The sequence below is a fragment of the Nelumbo lutea genome, chromosome 1, assembly GCF_056320005.1.
Source record: "Nelumbo lutea isolate HS-2025 chromosome 1, American lotus-T2T, whole genome shotgun sequence".
Classification (NCBI taxonomy): domain Eukaryota; kingdom Viridiplantae; phylum Streptophyta; class Magnoliopsida; order Proteales; family Nelumbonaceae; genus Nelumbo; species Nelumbo lutea.
Genome location: NC_142684.1, coordinates 86,149,385 through 86,165,173, shown reverse-complemented (window position 1 = coordinate 86,165,173; position 15,789 = coordinate 86,149,385). Strand labels below are relative to the sequence as shown.

At 36.4% G+C, this 15,789-nt stretch overlaps 1 protein-coding gene across 1 annotated transcript in view; it reads right to left on the bottom strand.

Moving 5' to 3' along the window:
* The window catches only part of TPC1 (two-pore channel 1), a 169,269-nt gene that overhangs the window by 37,319 nt on the left and 116,161 nt on the right, over positions 1–15,789 (bottom strand). Inside the window, exons 15-16 of the mRNA XM_088965604.1 lie at positions 14,744–14,851; positions 10,204–10,267 (exon numbers count right to left, since the gene is read on the bottom strand). Coding sequence (XP_088821730.1) covers positions 10,204–10,267; positions 14,744–14,851 — 172 coding nt within the window. The remainder of the gene's footprint in view (positions 1–10,203; positions 10,268–14,743; positions 14,852–15,789) is intronic.

Below are 15,789 nucleotides of genomic sequence, written 5' to 3'. Positions count from 1 at the left end.
TTCTCTACAAGTTCTTTGTAAATTCTTGCCCAACTAAGGGCCTCCTTGTAATTATTCAAATATATCTAAATAAAATAGTGTTAGGGTGCTGAGAGAGAGTAGTTTGAAACTCTCATTCTCAGACCCTCATTGCCGAACTCTCAGCTCTCCTCTCTTTAGTTTTCTTCAAACTCCATGCACTTGAGTAAATCCCTTTGCCACTAAGCGAGCTTTATACCTTTCCATTGTTCCATCAGCCTTATGCTTGACTGTGAACACCCATTTACATCCAACTGGAACCTTTCCCTTAGGAAGATCAACAAGTTCCCATGTGCCATTTTTGTGAAGGGCATTAATTTCTTCCTTCATGGCATTTGTCCATTCAGGAACTGAAAGAGCTTTTGTCACATTCTTAGGGATAGGGACACTATCAATAGAGGTAAGGAAAGCACGGAATGAGGATGAAATGTTCTCATAGGAGACAAAGTTGGAAATGGGATGTTTAGTGGTACATAATCTAACACCCTTCCTGTGAGCAATAGGACGGTCAAGATCATTAGCAGTAGAGGAATCATTTTCAATAGATTCAAGGACATCATTGGGAGCCAAAATACCTGAGTGAGTATGATCCTCCCCCGAGGAGTTTGGTGGCACTGGAGGTACAACTTCCGGATTCTCCACAACTCTTGAATTTGGTTGGCCTTTGCGACGACGAGAAAAAACACGAAAAGGCGGAGGGTCAAGGAGAGAGGGAAGCTGAACCAGTTTCTCCTCATGCCTACACTCCCCCTAAGGACAGAGGTCAAGTTAGAGTAATAAACTGATAAACACCTCTCCCCCTGTCTACAAGTAGATGATGTTGCCTGCAGTTGATAAATTTTGGCATAGTGTCGCAATTCTGAATATGTAGATTTTGCTTGTTCCCAGATTTCATTTGCAATTTCAGCCCACATGAAATTCTTCCTTATTTAAGTTTGCATGGAAACCAAGAGCCAAGACATAACAATATTGTTCTCCTGATTCCATCTATCATATTCAGCACTCCCAGAGGATGGTTCTTTTATCCTCCCATTAATATAGCCTATCTTCCCCCTTGCAGTGATGTATAATTTGATCCCTCTTGACCACTCTAGGTAATTTAAACCATCAAGAGGGACAACAGCCATAGGAAATGATAGGTCACCCCCACCCATTCCATTCAGCATTGAGGAAACTCCAAATGTGGCTGAATCTTCATTGCCCATGATATCAGAATAAAAACGAAACAGCAACCAAATGAGTACTGCCGTACAAGGCTAGTGCAGAAAAGGTCCTTCTGACCTCTGGTTTCACTGGGAGCAAAATCAGAACACTGCTGTTGCAATACTGGAACAGAAACTTTTGACCTACGGTTTCACTGAGAACAAAATCTGAACACTGTTGTTGCAGTACTGAAACAGGTCCTTCTGACCTACGGTTTCACTGAGAACAAAGTCTGAACACTTCTGTTGCAGTACAAGAGCAGGTCTGTATGACCTACGATTTTGTAGGAATCAAAAAGAAACACTGCAGTTGCAGTACAACACTAGGTCTGAATGACCTACAATTGAACAGAAGTCATATGACCTCCCAACAGAGTGACAAATAAAGGGTGAAGTTTAACACACACCTAATCAGTAGGCCTGATAGCCAACTAGTCAATGAGATCAACAGGGTAGTCGAACAGTCAATCAATAAGATTAATACAATATCAGCTTCAGGGCATCAACAGTCCATAATACCAAAAGAAAACAGCTGAATACAGTTACTTTGTTAAGGAATACAGTCAATCAACAGTCCATCAATCGTCTGAACAGACAATTAGTAAGGCAGTCGAACAGAAGATGACCAGTACCTCTTTTAATTTCAGATGATAGTCTCTCTGTAAACCATAACTCCCTCTACGAACCTCAAACGATAGCCTCTCTATAGTCGAGCAGACAAGAGGTACAACTTCTGGGCTGGAAGATGAAAAGACTCTGTAACTTCTGGGTCGAACTGAGTACACCAGATTAGGAGTTCAATGGAGATAGCTCTGGGAGATGAAAGGTCACAATAACTTCTGGGTTAAACTAGATGCAACAGCTTAGCATTTCGAGGGATGCAGCTCTGGGAGATGGAGAGACCATCTGCACGACATTGAACAGTTTGCTTGACACCACCCTTCAGGCCTGGACGACTTGCTTTGATACCATGTTGAGCAAGAGCAAGAGAAGAGAGGAGAGGAAAAGAGAGAAGAGAGGAGAGTCGAATGGACTGAAAATCCTCCAGAATACTGGGGCGAGTGTAAGAGTTATTATTTATACTGGCCCAGTCATACAATATAAACAAGAGAGAAATTACAACAGTACCCTTGTGGTACTAAACCTGAGTACACAAAACAACTGTCATATTCCATAACCATGTCATGATTTGGGCATCTTCCTGTTCCTAGTCATCAAACCCTGAAGAGTCAGCAGGCGGTTTATCTTCCTTCACATGCTTCACTTTCCTTTTTGCCTTGAGAAAAACTTCCACTGACTTGGCCCATGGTACATAGTTCTCACAATTAAGTTTAATTGAAGTCATCTGCACACCCAGATGGTCAGAGAGAATCACCACACTAGGTTTCCGATCACTACAACCATCTCTGCCATGATGCTCTTCCAATGCTACTTCTAATCTGAATTCCTGGTAGCCAACTAAGTACTGCTGTCAGAAGTTTGATGGTTCCAGACACTACAGTCCCCAAACACAGTTGATAGGTACACAAACTTTTGTTCTCGTTCACACCACTACTGATTTCACAAAATCATGGATCACACTGACATTAATTCAGCAACTCATTGACTGCATACAAGCCCTCTTAAAGCTGCTCAATAGAGATTGAGCATCACAAGCACCACCACACAACCATATCACACATGGTACAGGTCTGTCTGACCTTTTCAGAGGGCACTACAAATCCAAAGAAAACAACAACCACTGCCACTGCAATAACCTGTCATTCAATTCAGGTCACTTGTGACCAACAAGGGCTTCAAAACAACTACAGACCAACAAAAAAAGGGTCAAACATACCCTTATACCATTCGGCCACTGTAAACACAGCCTATTATTGGACCTTTTTCCAAGAACCAAGGCAACAAACAGCCTAGCTCTCTAGGTTCTGATCAGTCCCCGCAGATTTTGAAGGCTTTCAACCCATAAATACCAACAACACAAAAAAAAGGAGGTAACCAAGCTTCGATGGAGAGCTTCAGTCGACCATCCACTTCTGAAGTTGTTCTCTTAAAAAAAAAAGTCAGGTTCTGCGCAGAGAAAGAAGTACTGAGGTGTTCTCAGACCTAGGTCGAATTTGGGTTCTCCATTCTTCAGCCCAGAAAGAAGAAAGAAAAAAAAAATGAGGTCACGAACAGAAAAGGAGCAGGTCACGAATCTTTGAGGAGACTTAGAGAGTAACGTCCTACTCTGATACCATGTTATTTCTGTAGCTACCGTAGTCCGAACCAGGAGAAGAGAAGAAGAAGAAGAAGAAGAAGAAGAAGAAGATGAAGAGAACAGTCGAACTTGATAGGTTAAACCCTATCAGTCGAGCCTTAATATGGATTAGTCTCCAATTAGTGGTACAAAGACTAAACTGCCCCCACTTAAGTATGGGACAGGAAGTCTCTATTAAGACTGCCACATTAGCACATAACTTAACAGAAACAAATTGACTAATCTACCCTTATTCGGCCAGCTCTAACACAACGCTTAATGTCTAAAAAAATAGAACACAAAGGGGATGAACCCTTCTTTTTGCCATAAAAATAGAAGTAACAAAAGGGCAGAGCCCCTATTCTTGTCTTAGAAGAAAGAAAACATGAAATAAAAACCTCAACAATGATGGACAAGAAGGGGTTGAGCCCCTGTTTTACTTCATAAAAATGATAAAGAAGAATCTTTCTTCCAGAAAAAAAAAAGGAGCAGACCCCTATTTTTTGTTCCAAAGGAGTAGGAGGAGTAGGAAAGAAGAAGGGGTGGAGCCCTTGTTTTTGTTTCAAAAAAATGAAAAAGGGGGCAGAGCCCCTGTTTTTTGTTCTAGTCAGCTGATATTTTTTGTTCCACAAAGAAGTGGAAGAGAAAGGAGGGGTGGAGCCCCTATTTTTGTTCCAAAAAAAAAAAAAGAAAAAGAAGGGATGGAGCCCTTGTTTTTGTTCCAAAATACAAAAAAGAAGGGGTGGGGCCCCTATTTTTTGCTCCATGAAAAGCAAACCTTCTAGACTTAAAATATAAAAAAAATATATTAAATATGTATATCATATGGCATTTAGGCGAGGCTAGCCCAAAAAGTGCCTAAACACCTAAGTGATGCCTACACCGCTTTCACAACTATGGGCTGTGCACTTTCTCTTCCCCTTTCGAAGTGCAATAGGAAGGTCAAGGTCATCTGTAATGGTGTTAGGAATAGGGGTAGTAGTATCAACAGGAACTGAAACATCAGATGGAGCAAAAGGCATACCTGGGTCTATGTCAACCGAACTTGGAATATTAAATAAACTAATGGGAAGTGGCGTGGGTTCCTCTGCCGTGGAATCAACCTCCCTATGTTGCTGTAGACGCTGTCATGTAAAAAATTGAGAAGCAGGATGTAATGGAGAAAGCAAAGTAGGTGGAACATGTGGGTTAAACACTGGAGTAGGCAAAGGAGCTAATAGGGGTCAACCTAAGGCATATCAAAAGAGAACCAAAGCTGCTTCTATGCTCATTTAGCATCATTATGAATATGTGGGGCCCACATGGGAGCTGGATTAGTTGTGCATCAATATGGGAAGACACTAGAGTCTTCAATCCACCTTAAGATGCTCTCTGTGTGGTTGAGCTTGCTGCTGGACAGGACTTATTTGGTTTTCTTACATTTCTGGACAGCAAGGGTATTTTTGCAATTTTGCATGTTTAGTGGGTTATGTTTGAAAACAGGTCTTAGTCTAGTAATTTCCCTTTGTTTGGATTTATGTTTGTAATTGTTTGGAGCAGGTTTAGTCTAACCTATCTTCTTTTTGTAAGTGGCTTGTTGGGCAAGCTAACTTGGGGGGCAAGTTTCTTCCTTTGGAAGCTGCTTCTTATTAAGCCTGTAAGGCACATTTGGAAAGACAGTTTTGGCTGATGAACAAAGAAGGTTTCTCTATAGAATTTGGTGTGATTACCAAGTTGGGGGTGTGATTTCCCTCACCCTTAGGTGTGATTTCCTAGGATTATCTTCTTTCATCTTCTCTTCTCTTCTCTTCTTTCGTTTAATCTGATATTTGTTTCTGTTCTACACACCTACAACCTGAGTTTAGTTGCAATAATAGTGTTGAATCACAAAGGTCCTACATCAAGAGATGGAATAAGAAGTGGTGTGGGTTGCTCATTTCCTCCCCAAAAATACTCTACCTAAGAAAGACTCCTTGAAAAAGAAAGGTGTGGACTCAAAGAAAATGACATCCATGGTGACATACTGACTCCCTAAAATGAGATCATAACAACAATACCCATTTTAATTTCTTGCATGCCCGAGGAATACACACTTCTTTGCTTTAGGGTCCAGCTTCAAGTGGTGAAGAGTAAGGATATGGACAAAGCATACACACCCAAACACCCTCAATGGAACATGAAACATCTCCCCCTTAGGAAAAGAAGGCTGAACGAAGCAATGTATCCAAAAACATGAGAGGGTACCCGATATCAAGAAGATTGTTGTGAGAATTATATCACCCCAAAACTGAACTGGAACTGTGGAGCTCACCATCATACTTCTTGCCACTTCCACGATATGTCTGTTCTTTCTTTCTGCTACACCATTCTGTTGTGGAATATATGTGTAGCAGCTGCTTTGATGGACAACGCCATGCTCTAATAATAATAAATATGATGCCAGGTCTGTCTCAAAGTATTCCTTAGCATTATCTAATCTGAACACCTTCACTCGTACTCCAAACTGTGTCAACACCATTTAAATTGAACTGTTGTACCAAAGAAGGTACCTCATCACGAGATCTCATAAAGTATACCCAAGAATACCATGAATAGTCACAAATAGAAGAAAATAATGGTAGGAACCCATAAAATGAACTTTATATGGTCCCCAAACATTAGTATGAATAATGTAAAAAACTGAAAAATATCTTTTATTATTTGCCTTAAATGAATGTCTACAATGTTTTCTAAGCTAACAACCCTCACACTCCAAACTGGACAACTTAATAGACTCAAACAGTTTTGGAAACAAAAAGCGTAGAGACTCAAAAGACAAATGCTCTAACCATTTATGCCAAAGCATAATTTGACCCACTAACTTTGACTCATTACTCCTACTACTAATATGATGGCTCTGATGACTAGGAAGAACATCGAGAAGGTATACTCCATTCGCCTCACGGTCACTCCCAATCATACTTGTTGATATATTAAGGGCATTTTAGTCATTTGATGTAATCTGGTATTCCCCTGTTAAGAATCACTTGACAGGGGCATTTTTGTAATTTTCGAATGTTTAATGAACAGTGCTACAGTGCAAGTCGAGAGGAAGGGATATACAGTACGTATTCCTTAAAACCTACTTTTCTTCTTCCTCCTACTTTCTCCTTGTTTTCTACTATGCAATACAGCTTTCCTAACCTTTTTCTTCCTTTTCCCTTTCTTTTTCTACTTTATTTACAAACAATAACATGGTATTAGAGCTGTGAACTCGTGGATTACTATTCACGTCTCTGTTTTGCGCCCTAGGAGTTGAGAACTCCTTTTCGAGACAAGTTGCTAAAGGGACTGAAAAGGACTGGTCATGCCTTGAGTTGGTCGGTTTAATGTGTGGTGTATTAAGTTCCTCTTTGCCGCAGCCCTAGACGTAAATACACATATGTGTGTTGAGTTTGGCAGGTTTGTGACTATGTTTGGTGATTAATTTGGTGTGTTGTGGTGTGGGAACTCACTTCCTATGGTGTGTAGAATCCTTTTATACTCTACAAGCTTGTGCAAGCTTTTGTTTGTTGGTTTCTAGGGCTTCAAACTACTGTAGCAAGGTGCTGTTGTACTCGTACTTGAGCTTAAAGTTGTTGTAGTGTGCTTTCCATCTTGTGATTGGTGATTACTGTCATTAATCCTTGTTTGGTGTTTTACTCTTCATATGGCTGCCTCTAGTAATAGCTCCAAGCCTTCTGTAGTAGTGCAATCGGACTTTATGAATACCTACTTAACCATCATTAAGCTCAATGGTACTAAATCCATGGAATTATCCTTGATTGCTAGAGTGAAGTTGAAATATGTAAAGGAAGATCCACCCAAGAGTGTGTCAAAGGGGTACAGTGAATGGGTGCAGGAAAATGCTCAGATTATGACTGCCTTAAATAGTATGGAAAACAAAATTAGTATTAATCTCATGTTTCTGGACACTGCCAAGGAGATTTGGGAGCATACCCGACAGTTATACTCGGGACAACACAATGTAACAAGGATCTATCAACTGTATCAAGATTATTTTTCTCTCCAATAAGGTGATAAGAGTGTATAGGAGTATTATGCAACTCTGAAAAGTTTATGGAATGAATTGAATGTTTACCAACCTCTCTCCCCTAATCTAAAGGTACAGCAGATTACAGATCAAAGGGAACATTTAGATGTTGCAAGATTCTTGTCGGGACTGAGATCGGAATTTGAACCTATAAGAGCTCAGATTTGGGGAAGTAGTGATCTTCCTTCCCTTTTCGAGGTGTTTTCGCATATCTGTAGGACATGCCAACCGACTCAACCCCACAATGATCATTCTACTTCTTCGGAGAAGTCTGCCTTAGTGGCAATTAGAGATGGTGGTGGAAGGGGTTTTAGGGGGAGAGGTACATTTAGAGGTGTAGGTCATGGTGTTAGAGGTGGTTGTGGTAGAAGTAAGGAAGAGGTGGTGGAAGAAACAATGGAGGTTGTGGTATTGTCACCCTGGCCATGTTTTCTTGAGTTCTACAAAGCTTCTGTTTCCCAATTTATTTCAGTCTGTTTATTTATGGTCTACAATGTAAAGTTTGTCATGTTTTCAAAATATTGTATAACAACATGTTTTGCAAGTAATAAAATAAGCAATGCTGCCTTTCATTTGATACATATAAGTATTGGGGCCCATACTCTATGGCTTGCATTGGTGGATATAAGTATTTTGTTCTCTTTATTGATGATTATTCAAGATACACATGGTTATATTTGATGAAGAGAAGTAGTCTTACTAAGATGACAAATGAAACTGTTAATGACAAGGATTGTCTGGTTGAATCTAACCCGGGTAAGCAATTGGGTACACAATAGTAAGGAGAAGCAATAGAGAACATATCTGTTACTATTGTAAGAGATTACGATAAAAGCCTTGAGAGGAAGGTGGAGAAAACCAAAGTATCTCCATTGAGGAAGTGGCTAAAAAAGATGTAGAGATTGGCAAAAGCTTGGTCTTGTTCTTCTGGGATGGTGAGGAATTCGCCAAGAAAGCCTTCAAAGAATTTGAGAGGAAGAAATGAGAAGAAATTTTGAAGAAAGGGATAAATGGAGGTGGGATGAAGATGATGATGGTTAGAAGCAGGTGTTTGAAGGGGAAGATTAGGGTCCTATTTCCGCTAACTCGTTTTGCTCATATAACAATCATTTCAATAGTGAAGTTGTATGATGATATGATCCTAGAGGAGTTAGTACTCCTATTTTAATAGTCTTGTAGTTGATGGAGGGTTTGTGAAAGTTGTGTCTCAGTCAGTAATCTTCTCTCTCGGGTGATATCTTATCACCTTCCTTCCATATTCTCCTTTTTTATTTTACTTTTCAAAAAAATATTTGATGAAGAGCAGAATGGGGTGTCTTCTATTGTTAAGAATTTCTTCAGCATGGTGGAGACACAATTTAAGAAAAAATTAAAATAATAAGATCTGACAATGCAAAAGAGCATTTTGAAAAGTATCTACAAATGTTCCTTGAAGAAAAGGGAGTGATTCATCAAAACTCACATTCATATACGTCCCAATAGAATGGGGTGTCTAAAAGAAAAAACAGACATGTGGTTAAAGATTCTTGAAGTTCATTATTCCAAGTGCAAGTTCCAACTCACTTCTGGGGAGATGCAGTCCAAAAAACTGTATCTCATCAATAGACTTCAATCACGGACCCTTCATCTCCATACCCTTATCAACTCTTATTTCCTGATGAGACAACCTTCAATCTTCCTCTTTGGATTTTTATCTATTTCTTCTTTGTTCATGAAATGAGTCCTTGTCTAAAGTTTGATCCAATATCTATCAAATGCATTTTCCTTGGGTATTCTCCTGTGAGTCCTGTCTAGACAGGCTATAGATGTTTTGATCCCCAGTCTGGTAAAAGGTTTGTGTCCAAGGATGTCAAAAATCATGTTTCTTAAGTCCACTCCTTCCTTTCAATAATCTCATCTTTCTCTTCAAGGGAAGAGTGTCAATGAAGATCAAACTCCTTTTTGCCTTCTTGTTTCTGCTTCTATTGGTACCTCTAGTCCTCCTTGTGTTGGTAGCTCTACTCCCTTTCACCCCCTTCAAAGATTTTCTCTCCCTTGCAACTGCATCCACCCTCTCTGGTTGTATCTCCCTTGAAGATTTTCTCTAGGCAGCATAAGAAGGTTTCTCCTGACACTGCACAACCACCACAATTTGATGCCTCAAGTTCAAGTAATCCAAGTAAGCAGCTACTTGACCTTGAGCCCCTTAATCATTCTATTATTGATCGTGCCCCCTTGGGCTTTGATACCAAGGCGCAAGAGTTTCAAATGAATGGGGTGAGATTCAAAAATTACCTCTCATGCCCTAATCTGATATTACTTATATTAATGGTTGTTGGTGCATCTAGAATTTGAAGATGTAAAGTCATTTGGAGCAGAATTTTGGTCTCTTCTTGATATTGTAGTTTATGTATAGGATGTTTGAATTTTGTTGCATGCTTGCTTTTTGTGTAGTTTGTGATGGTGGCATCTCATCACCTTCTTTCATGTACTTCGTTTTTTCACTAATAAGATTCTTCCTTACCTTATTATCAATATATGTATATATATGCTATTCTTCTATGGATTTCTTTTTGAACATGATGCCTTTAAACAGGTATCCAAGGAATTCAAAATCCAAATCTTGAATAGAATTACTCCTTCATTACACTCACTACTATCTACTAACCATTAAAGTATGCTATCAAAAATGGAAAGATCCCAAGAATCAAAGGTACCATTCTCCATTAGAAAGAAAAGAAAGTCCTTTGGGAGAGGCAAAAGTTGTAGTTTCTCCAATAACTGCAACAACAAAAGTTCATATCATCCACCTGTAAACTGATATCATATAATCCCTGGTAAACCAGGGAAGGAACAAAGCTCTTCCTCTCAAAAAATGCAAAAGTAACTCATCATCACATTGATATGTAAAAATCATTGATAAGATTCAAAGTGAGGGGAAAATCTTTTCATTGGATTTTAGATATTAACAATCAAAACAACTCTAGAGAATACTCAAGGAAGGATTAAATAAGCAGTGAAACTTTACAATTTTATTAGTATCCTTCATCATATATCCACTTTGCCAAGGGAATGTAGCATAGAGTTAGTCATTATGAGATGTGCCAAAAGTAATCTATGGAACTTTCTAATGGTTTGTTAGGAAGATAAGCCTTCCGAAGACAAAAGGTGAATGCTTTAAAGTAAAAGTTTATGAGGAAAGATGATAAAGTATTTAAAAAAACAACATCTGTTATGTGGTATTTTAATTTTCTATTCCTTTTACCTTTTAATTTGCATTCTTTCCATTTAAAATCCCTTTAATGGTTCAGACAGAAATTTCCATTGTGCAAAAGAGAACTATAAATAATTTTTACTTCAAGTTCTGCATGCCAAAAGTTGAAGTGCCTTAGTTTTGGTGTGTAGAAAATTTATTCAATTAATATTCAAATGAGCCAAAGATTCCAGAACTCCAACATGATTAAAGCAACTTTTGAACAGCTTGTGTTTAGCCTAAATTTTCTGTTTCAAAATCTTTAAATACACATTATATCTATGACCAACATTGGGTAATGAAATTTTTCCCAGAAGCTTCAAAGACATTTTTTTTCTTAACAGAAAAAAAGGTTAAGACCAAGAACACATTCCACAAGTCATAGTCTACATTGACTTGTATTTCACGTTTACCATGTTAAAATTTTTCAAATTACCTAATTTTGGTGCAAATAAAAAATTTATTCACTTAGTAACCTAATGAGTTAAAAATCCACAAAAATACGTGATTTAGAGTAATATCAAGGTTTATTTCCTGTTGAGTGATTTTAGATTTTCTCTCCCCATCCTTTTTTTTATTGGTAACTTTTGAACTTCATTAGATTATGTAAAAATAAAAAATGGTCATGTACAATGCCAAGCAATATCTATGTATCAAACTATTACATCACCTTTCTATTCTTTCTACATTTGAGCTTGAGACCAAACATTTGTTCCCTATTTACCCCTTGTTTGACTAATGTGTCAGCCAAGCAATTTATAGATCTTCTAACCCAGTGAAAATTTGCCTCAAGTTCCCATACCAAATGCCTGGTTTCCTTTATGGTGTGCCTGAACTGCAAAACTGCTTGACTAATGCTTTACAACCACCCAATCACAACTTTTGAGTCCCCTTCTACAATAAACTTCCTAAATTTCATTGGTCTACCCATCCTCAAGCCTTGTAGGATATCAAGAAGTCCTGACCTCAAGGAGTTTCCAAGTACATAGCTATTACGTTATTCCTTGCATCTCTGGAAACATCCCCTATTCCAGAAGGACTTGGATTACCAATGTTGCATTCTTCTATCCATCTTCTCTTTAATTCTACTATAATGTTTACAGTCATCCTAAGCTCACAAATTTTCATTGAAGTTTATTCAACATCTCTAAAGGACTGGAATTGATCCAAGCATGTTTTCTTCAAGTTTATGTTGAAACCCAAAATTTGGAGGCAAAGTTGAATTTGTTGTAGTTAAATCCTAAGACTCCTCCTAATCTAACCAATCCCTATCATTAATCCTACACCATTTGGGATCAAAGTAGGTGACCTTACATCAAGTTCATGTTCTTACACTTACCAGACCGTTTACATTAAACTAAGCAATGATCCCTAGATTATATCTACGTGCATGCAAATTGAAAATCTTATAGTGATATAACTAAGTAAAATTTGTTTAAAACAAATAAAAGATTTTCAAACACAGGAGAACACATTGAGAAATATTCCTATAACATTTCATTCCAGTACTCATAGAAATAGAAATATTTCATAGAAATGCTAGGAAACATTTATACATTTTAAACAATGAGAAATATGTAAAATTTAGACAATGTATGGATTTGTCAAAGAATTCTTAGTTTTAGGTTACTTTCGTTTCACATAGAGGATTATTACAGTTAAATTTGTTTTTTATACGAGTTACTTATAGAAATTTGTTTGCTTTAATTATAAATAAGAACTGAAAGTCTTGAGTCTTTAAATCCAAGGATTAAAGTATCGGTATCGGGTATCGTATCGGACCACTCAGATACGGATACGGATACGCTTTGGAAATGCATGGATACGGATGAAAAAATATGGATACGCCAAAAATGAATATAAATTCCATAAACATATTAATAACATTATTTTTAAGATCAAAATAGGCATAATTAATGTATAGATACATAGAAAATGTATATTCTAAACGTATATGTGAAGAAATATACTACAATTAATATAGTGGGATGCATAGAAATCATAAAATTTTATTGATATTGTATCAATCAAGAATCCTATTGGAACATATATATATATATATATATATATATATATATATATATATATATATATATATTAAAAATTAATACATGCACAAAACTATTATTATGTTATTTTCTATTGAATTTCAAGGCACAAAACATATGCAACTATTATATGTGAATTATTATGTCGATTATTTTCTATTTTACTATTTTTAATTTTTAATATTAACTACAAATGAACTAAAAATTAATTCTCAAATGTTTAGTTAACAATACTTTTATCTTTGTAAACAATAAAAACGTTATTATAAAATGTAATTAAAATATAAATTAAAAATTTATAATAATATATAATATTAACTTAAAATCTTTCAAATATATTAAATTTTCTAATATACACATCATATGCAAATTCATAATTTTTAACTGTTAAAATAATTATTCCATTATTAATATTTTTGTTTCCATAAATTTTGAGATAAAAAATCATTTTTTGATATAAATGTAGATTAATGGATTTGACAAATTCAATTTATATTATATTCTCGAGGTTTTTGTAAATAATATTTTTATTTTTATAAATAATATATATATACACTTTTATTTAGTTAACATTAAAATATTAATTAATAATTTATAAAATTTTAAGATACATGTCATGATCAAATTTATAAATATTAAGCACCAAAATAATTATTCTATTATTAATATCTTTTTTTGTATAAAATTCTTGAGATTAAACAAATATTTTATATAAATGTGGATTTAAGAAATTATTTATTCTATTAGTTTATAAAATATTAGTTTTGAACATTATTTTTTTATTTTTCTAGAATTGTTAAACATAAATGTATTTTTTTTTTTGTATTACATTTGGACACTAGAATATAAAAAAGATATTTTATTTTATTGGATTACACAAGATTAAAGGTGACTTAATGGTTTATGCATGTGTTTAAGGTTTGGCGCTGGGTGGTTTGTGTTCGAATCACGCTAGGCGCACCCTTTTGAAGATAAACGTGCGTGCAGAAAATGCCAATCCATATCGGCCATATCGGTGCGTATCACTCCGATACATTACAATACGAGCCGATACGAAGGCGTATCATTACAACACGCGCGATTAAGGAGATAAGGGTTTATTCGTAGCATATCCCGTATCCTGTATCTCCTCAAGCCGATACCAATACGATACGCCCCGTATCGGACGTATCGTATGATATTTAAATCATTGTTTAAATCCAAGTTTATGGTTGATTTTAGTTTCAGAAAGTAGAATAAAATTTCAGTGGGTCAAAATATACTTACAAGTATCTTGTGAGTATTAATATGTTTTGAATTCTAAACATGATTCTCATTCTTTAAATGATGAAATAGGGAGCAAACAACCCTGAAAGAAGGGATTCAATTTTTATAGAAATTTTATATTAGAAAAGAGAGAATAAATCTTAAATGATTAGAATCCTAGGGCATTTATGTCCGATTAGTAATTTTGGGTAACAAAAAGAAGTGGTCATGCAACCATGGTTCAAAGTATCGATACGATACGCCCCGTATTGGGCATATCATATCATATCTTTTGAAAAAGATATGGTCCGAAATGCAGCGTTTCGGACCCCCAACTATTTTTAATAATAAAAAACATCTTATAAGCTTCCCAAAAATCCAAACTTTGAAAAAAAACTAAAAAAAAAGTGTGTATCGGCCGTTTCTAAGTACCGATACGATACAGCCGAAATGCGTATCGTATCGATACTTTGAACCTTGCATGCAACAAAATCTAGGCAATACAATTCTACCTTTTCCCTTTTTTTGTCTTTGAACTTCTTTTTCTTCTCTTTACAGACTGTAGATTCAGAATCTATAGTAGAAACAAATAGCCATGCCACATGCAATGGAAACATAACAAGAACATATGTTCTTTGAAAGTGAGAATGTCAAGTACATTATTATATAACATATGAAAACCATTAGGACCTGAGAGTTTCATTTCATTACCTATTACCCACGTCACTACAAAATCAAATCGGTTTTGTCCTTCCATCCAATAATTGTCAAATCCAAGTGCATAGACTTTCAGAGCCATTTCTAAAACATAAACCCAGCCTGTAAAAAATGAGTACATTTTGTCAACATCTGGTAGTTTCAAGAACCTTTTTAACATAGAATATGTGTAGAACTCATAGTAAAAGAAACATCTTCATTGGCATTATTTTGATAACAGTAAAATATATCTTTTCCTAAAAAAGATGATGTACAAATAGCAACCCCTGAGAGGTTCTGTACACGGGACATACAAGCAATTAGACATCCCAAACCCAACTCAAGACTATGTCATTACAAAAAGATTTCCCATTAGCTAAAAAAGAGTTGTAATTTTTCCCTTTGTACAATTTTGTGATTTGTCAACCAAGAAAACACACCCAACACTTGATGATTTCTCTACTGAGCCCTGCTTACCCTCAAATATTTGTGTGTTTCTCCCCCCAAACAGTCAAAAAAACTGTTTCTGGGATAATTTCCAATGCCACCTTACCCTCTTTGCTCAAGACTTCTAAAAACCATCACCTAGAAAGCTCTCCACATCACCCAGAAAGCACAATTCCAACCCAAACAGATATACCATTCTTTTCCAGACCCTGGCTACAATGGAGTAGCAGATGATCTGTTGTTTCCATGCTGCTTCTATAGAGAGCACAATCCACAGTTCCACACTATCTAAAATGTCCACACCCTCCTGTCCTCCCTTTGCTCACTCACCCTTAAACTATATAGTTTTTGTAACAGGTCAACAAGTGAGGCCACTTCCCAATCATTCAGATTCCTTCAACATTGGGGGTTCCAAATTCTACAACAATCCTGAATTTCCATACAATCAGCCACATCACATCTTTATTTGTTGCAAATTTGAACAGATTTGGGTAAATCTCCTTTAACAGCGCATCTTCACTCCATAAGTCCTTCCAAAAAAGAATCCTTTTCCCACTCCCCACCTTGGAGTCCACTTTTAAAAGTAGTCGTTGCACACTTAGCTGAACTGCAAG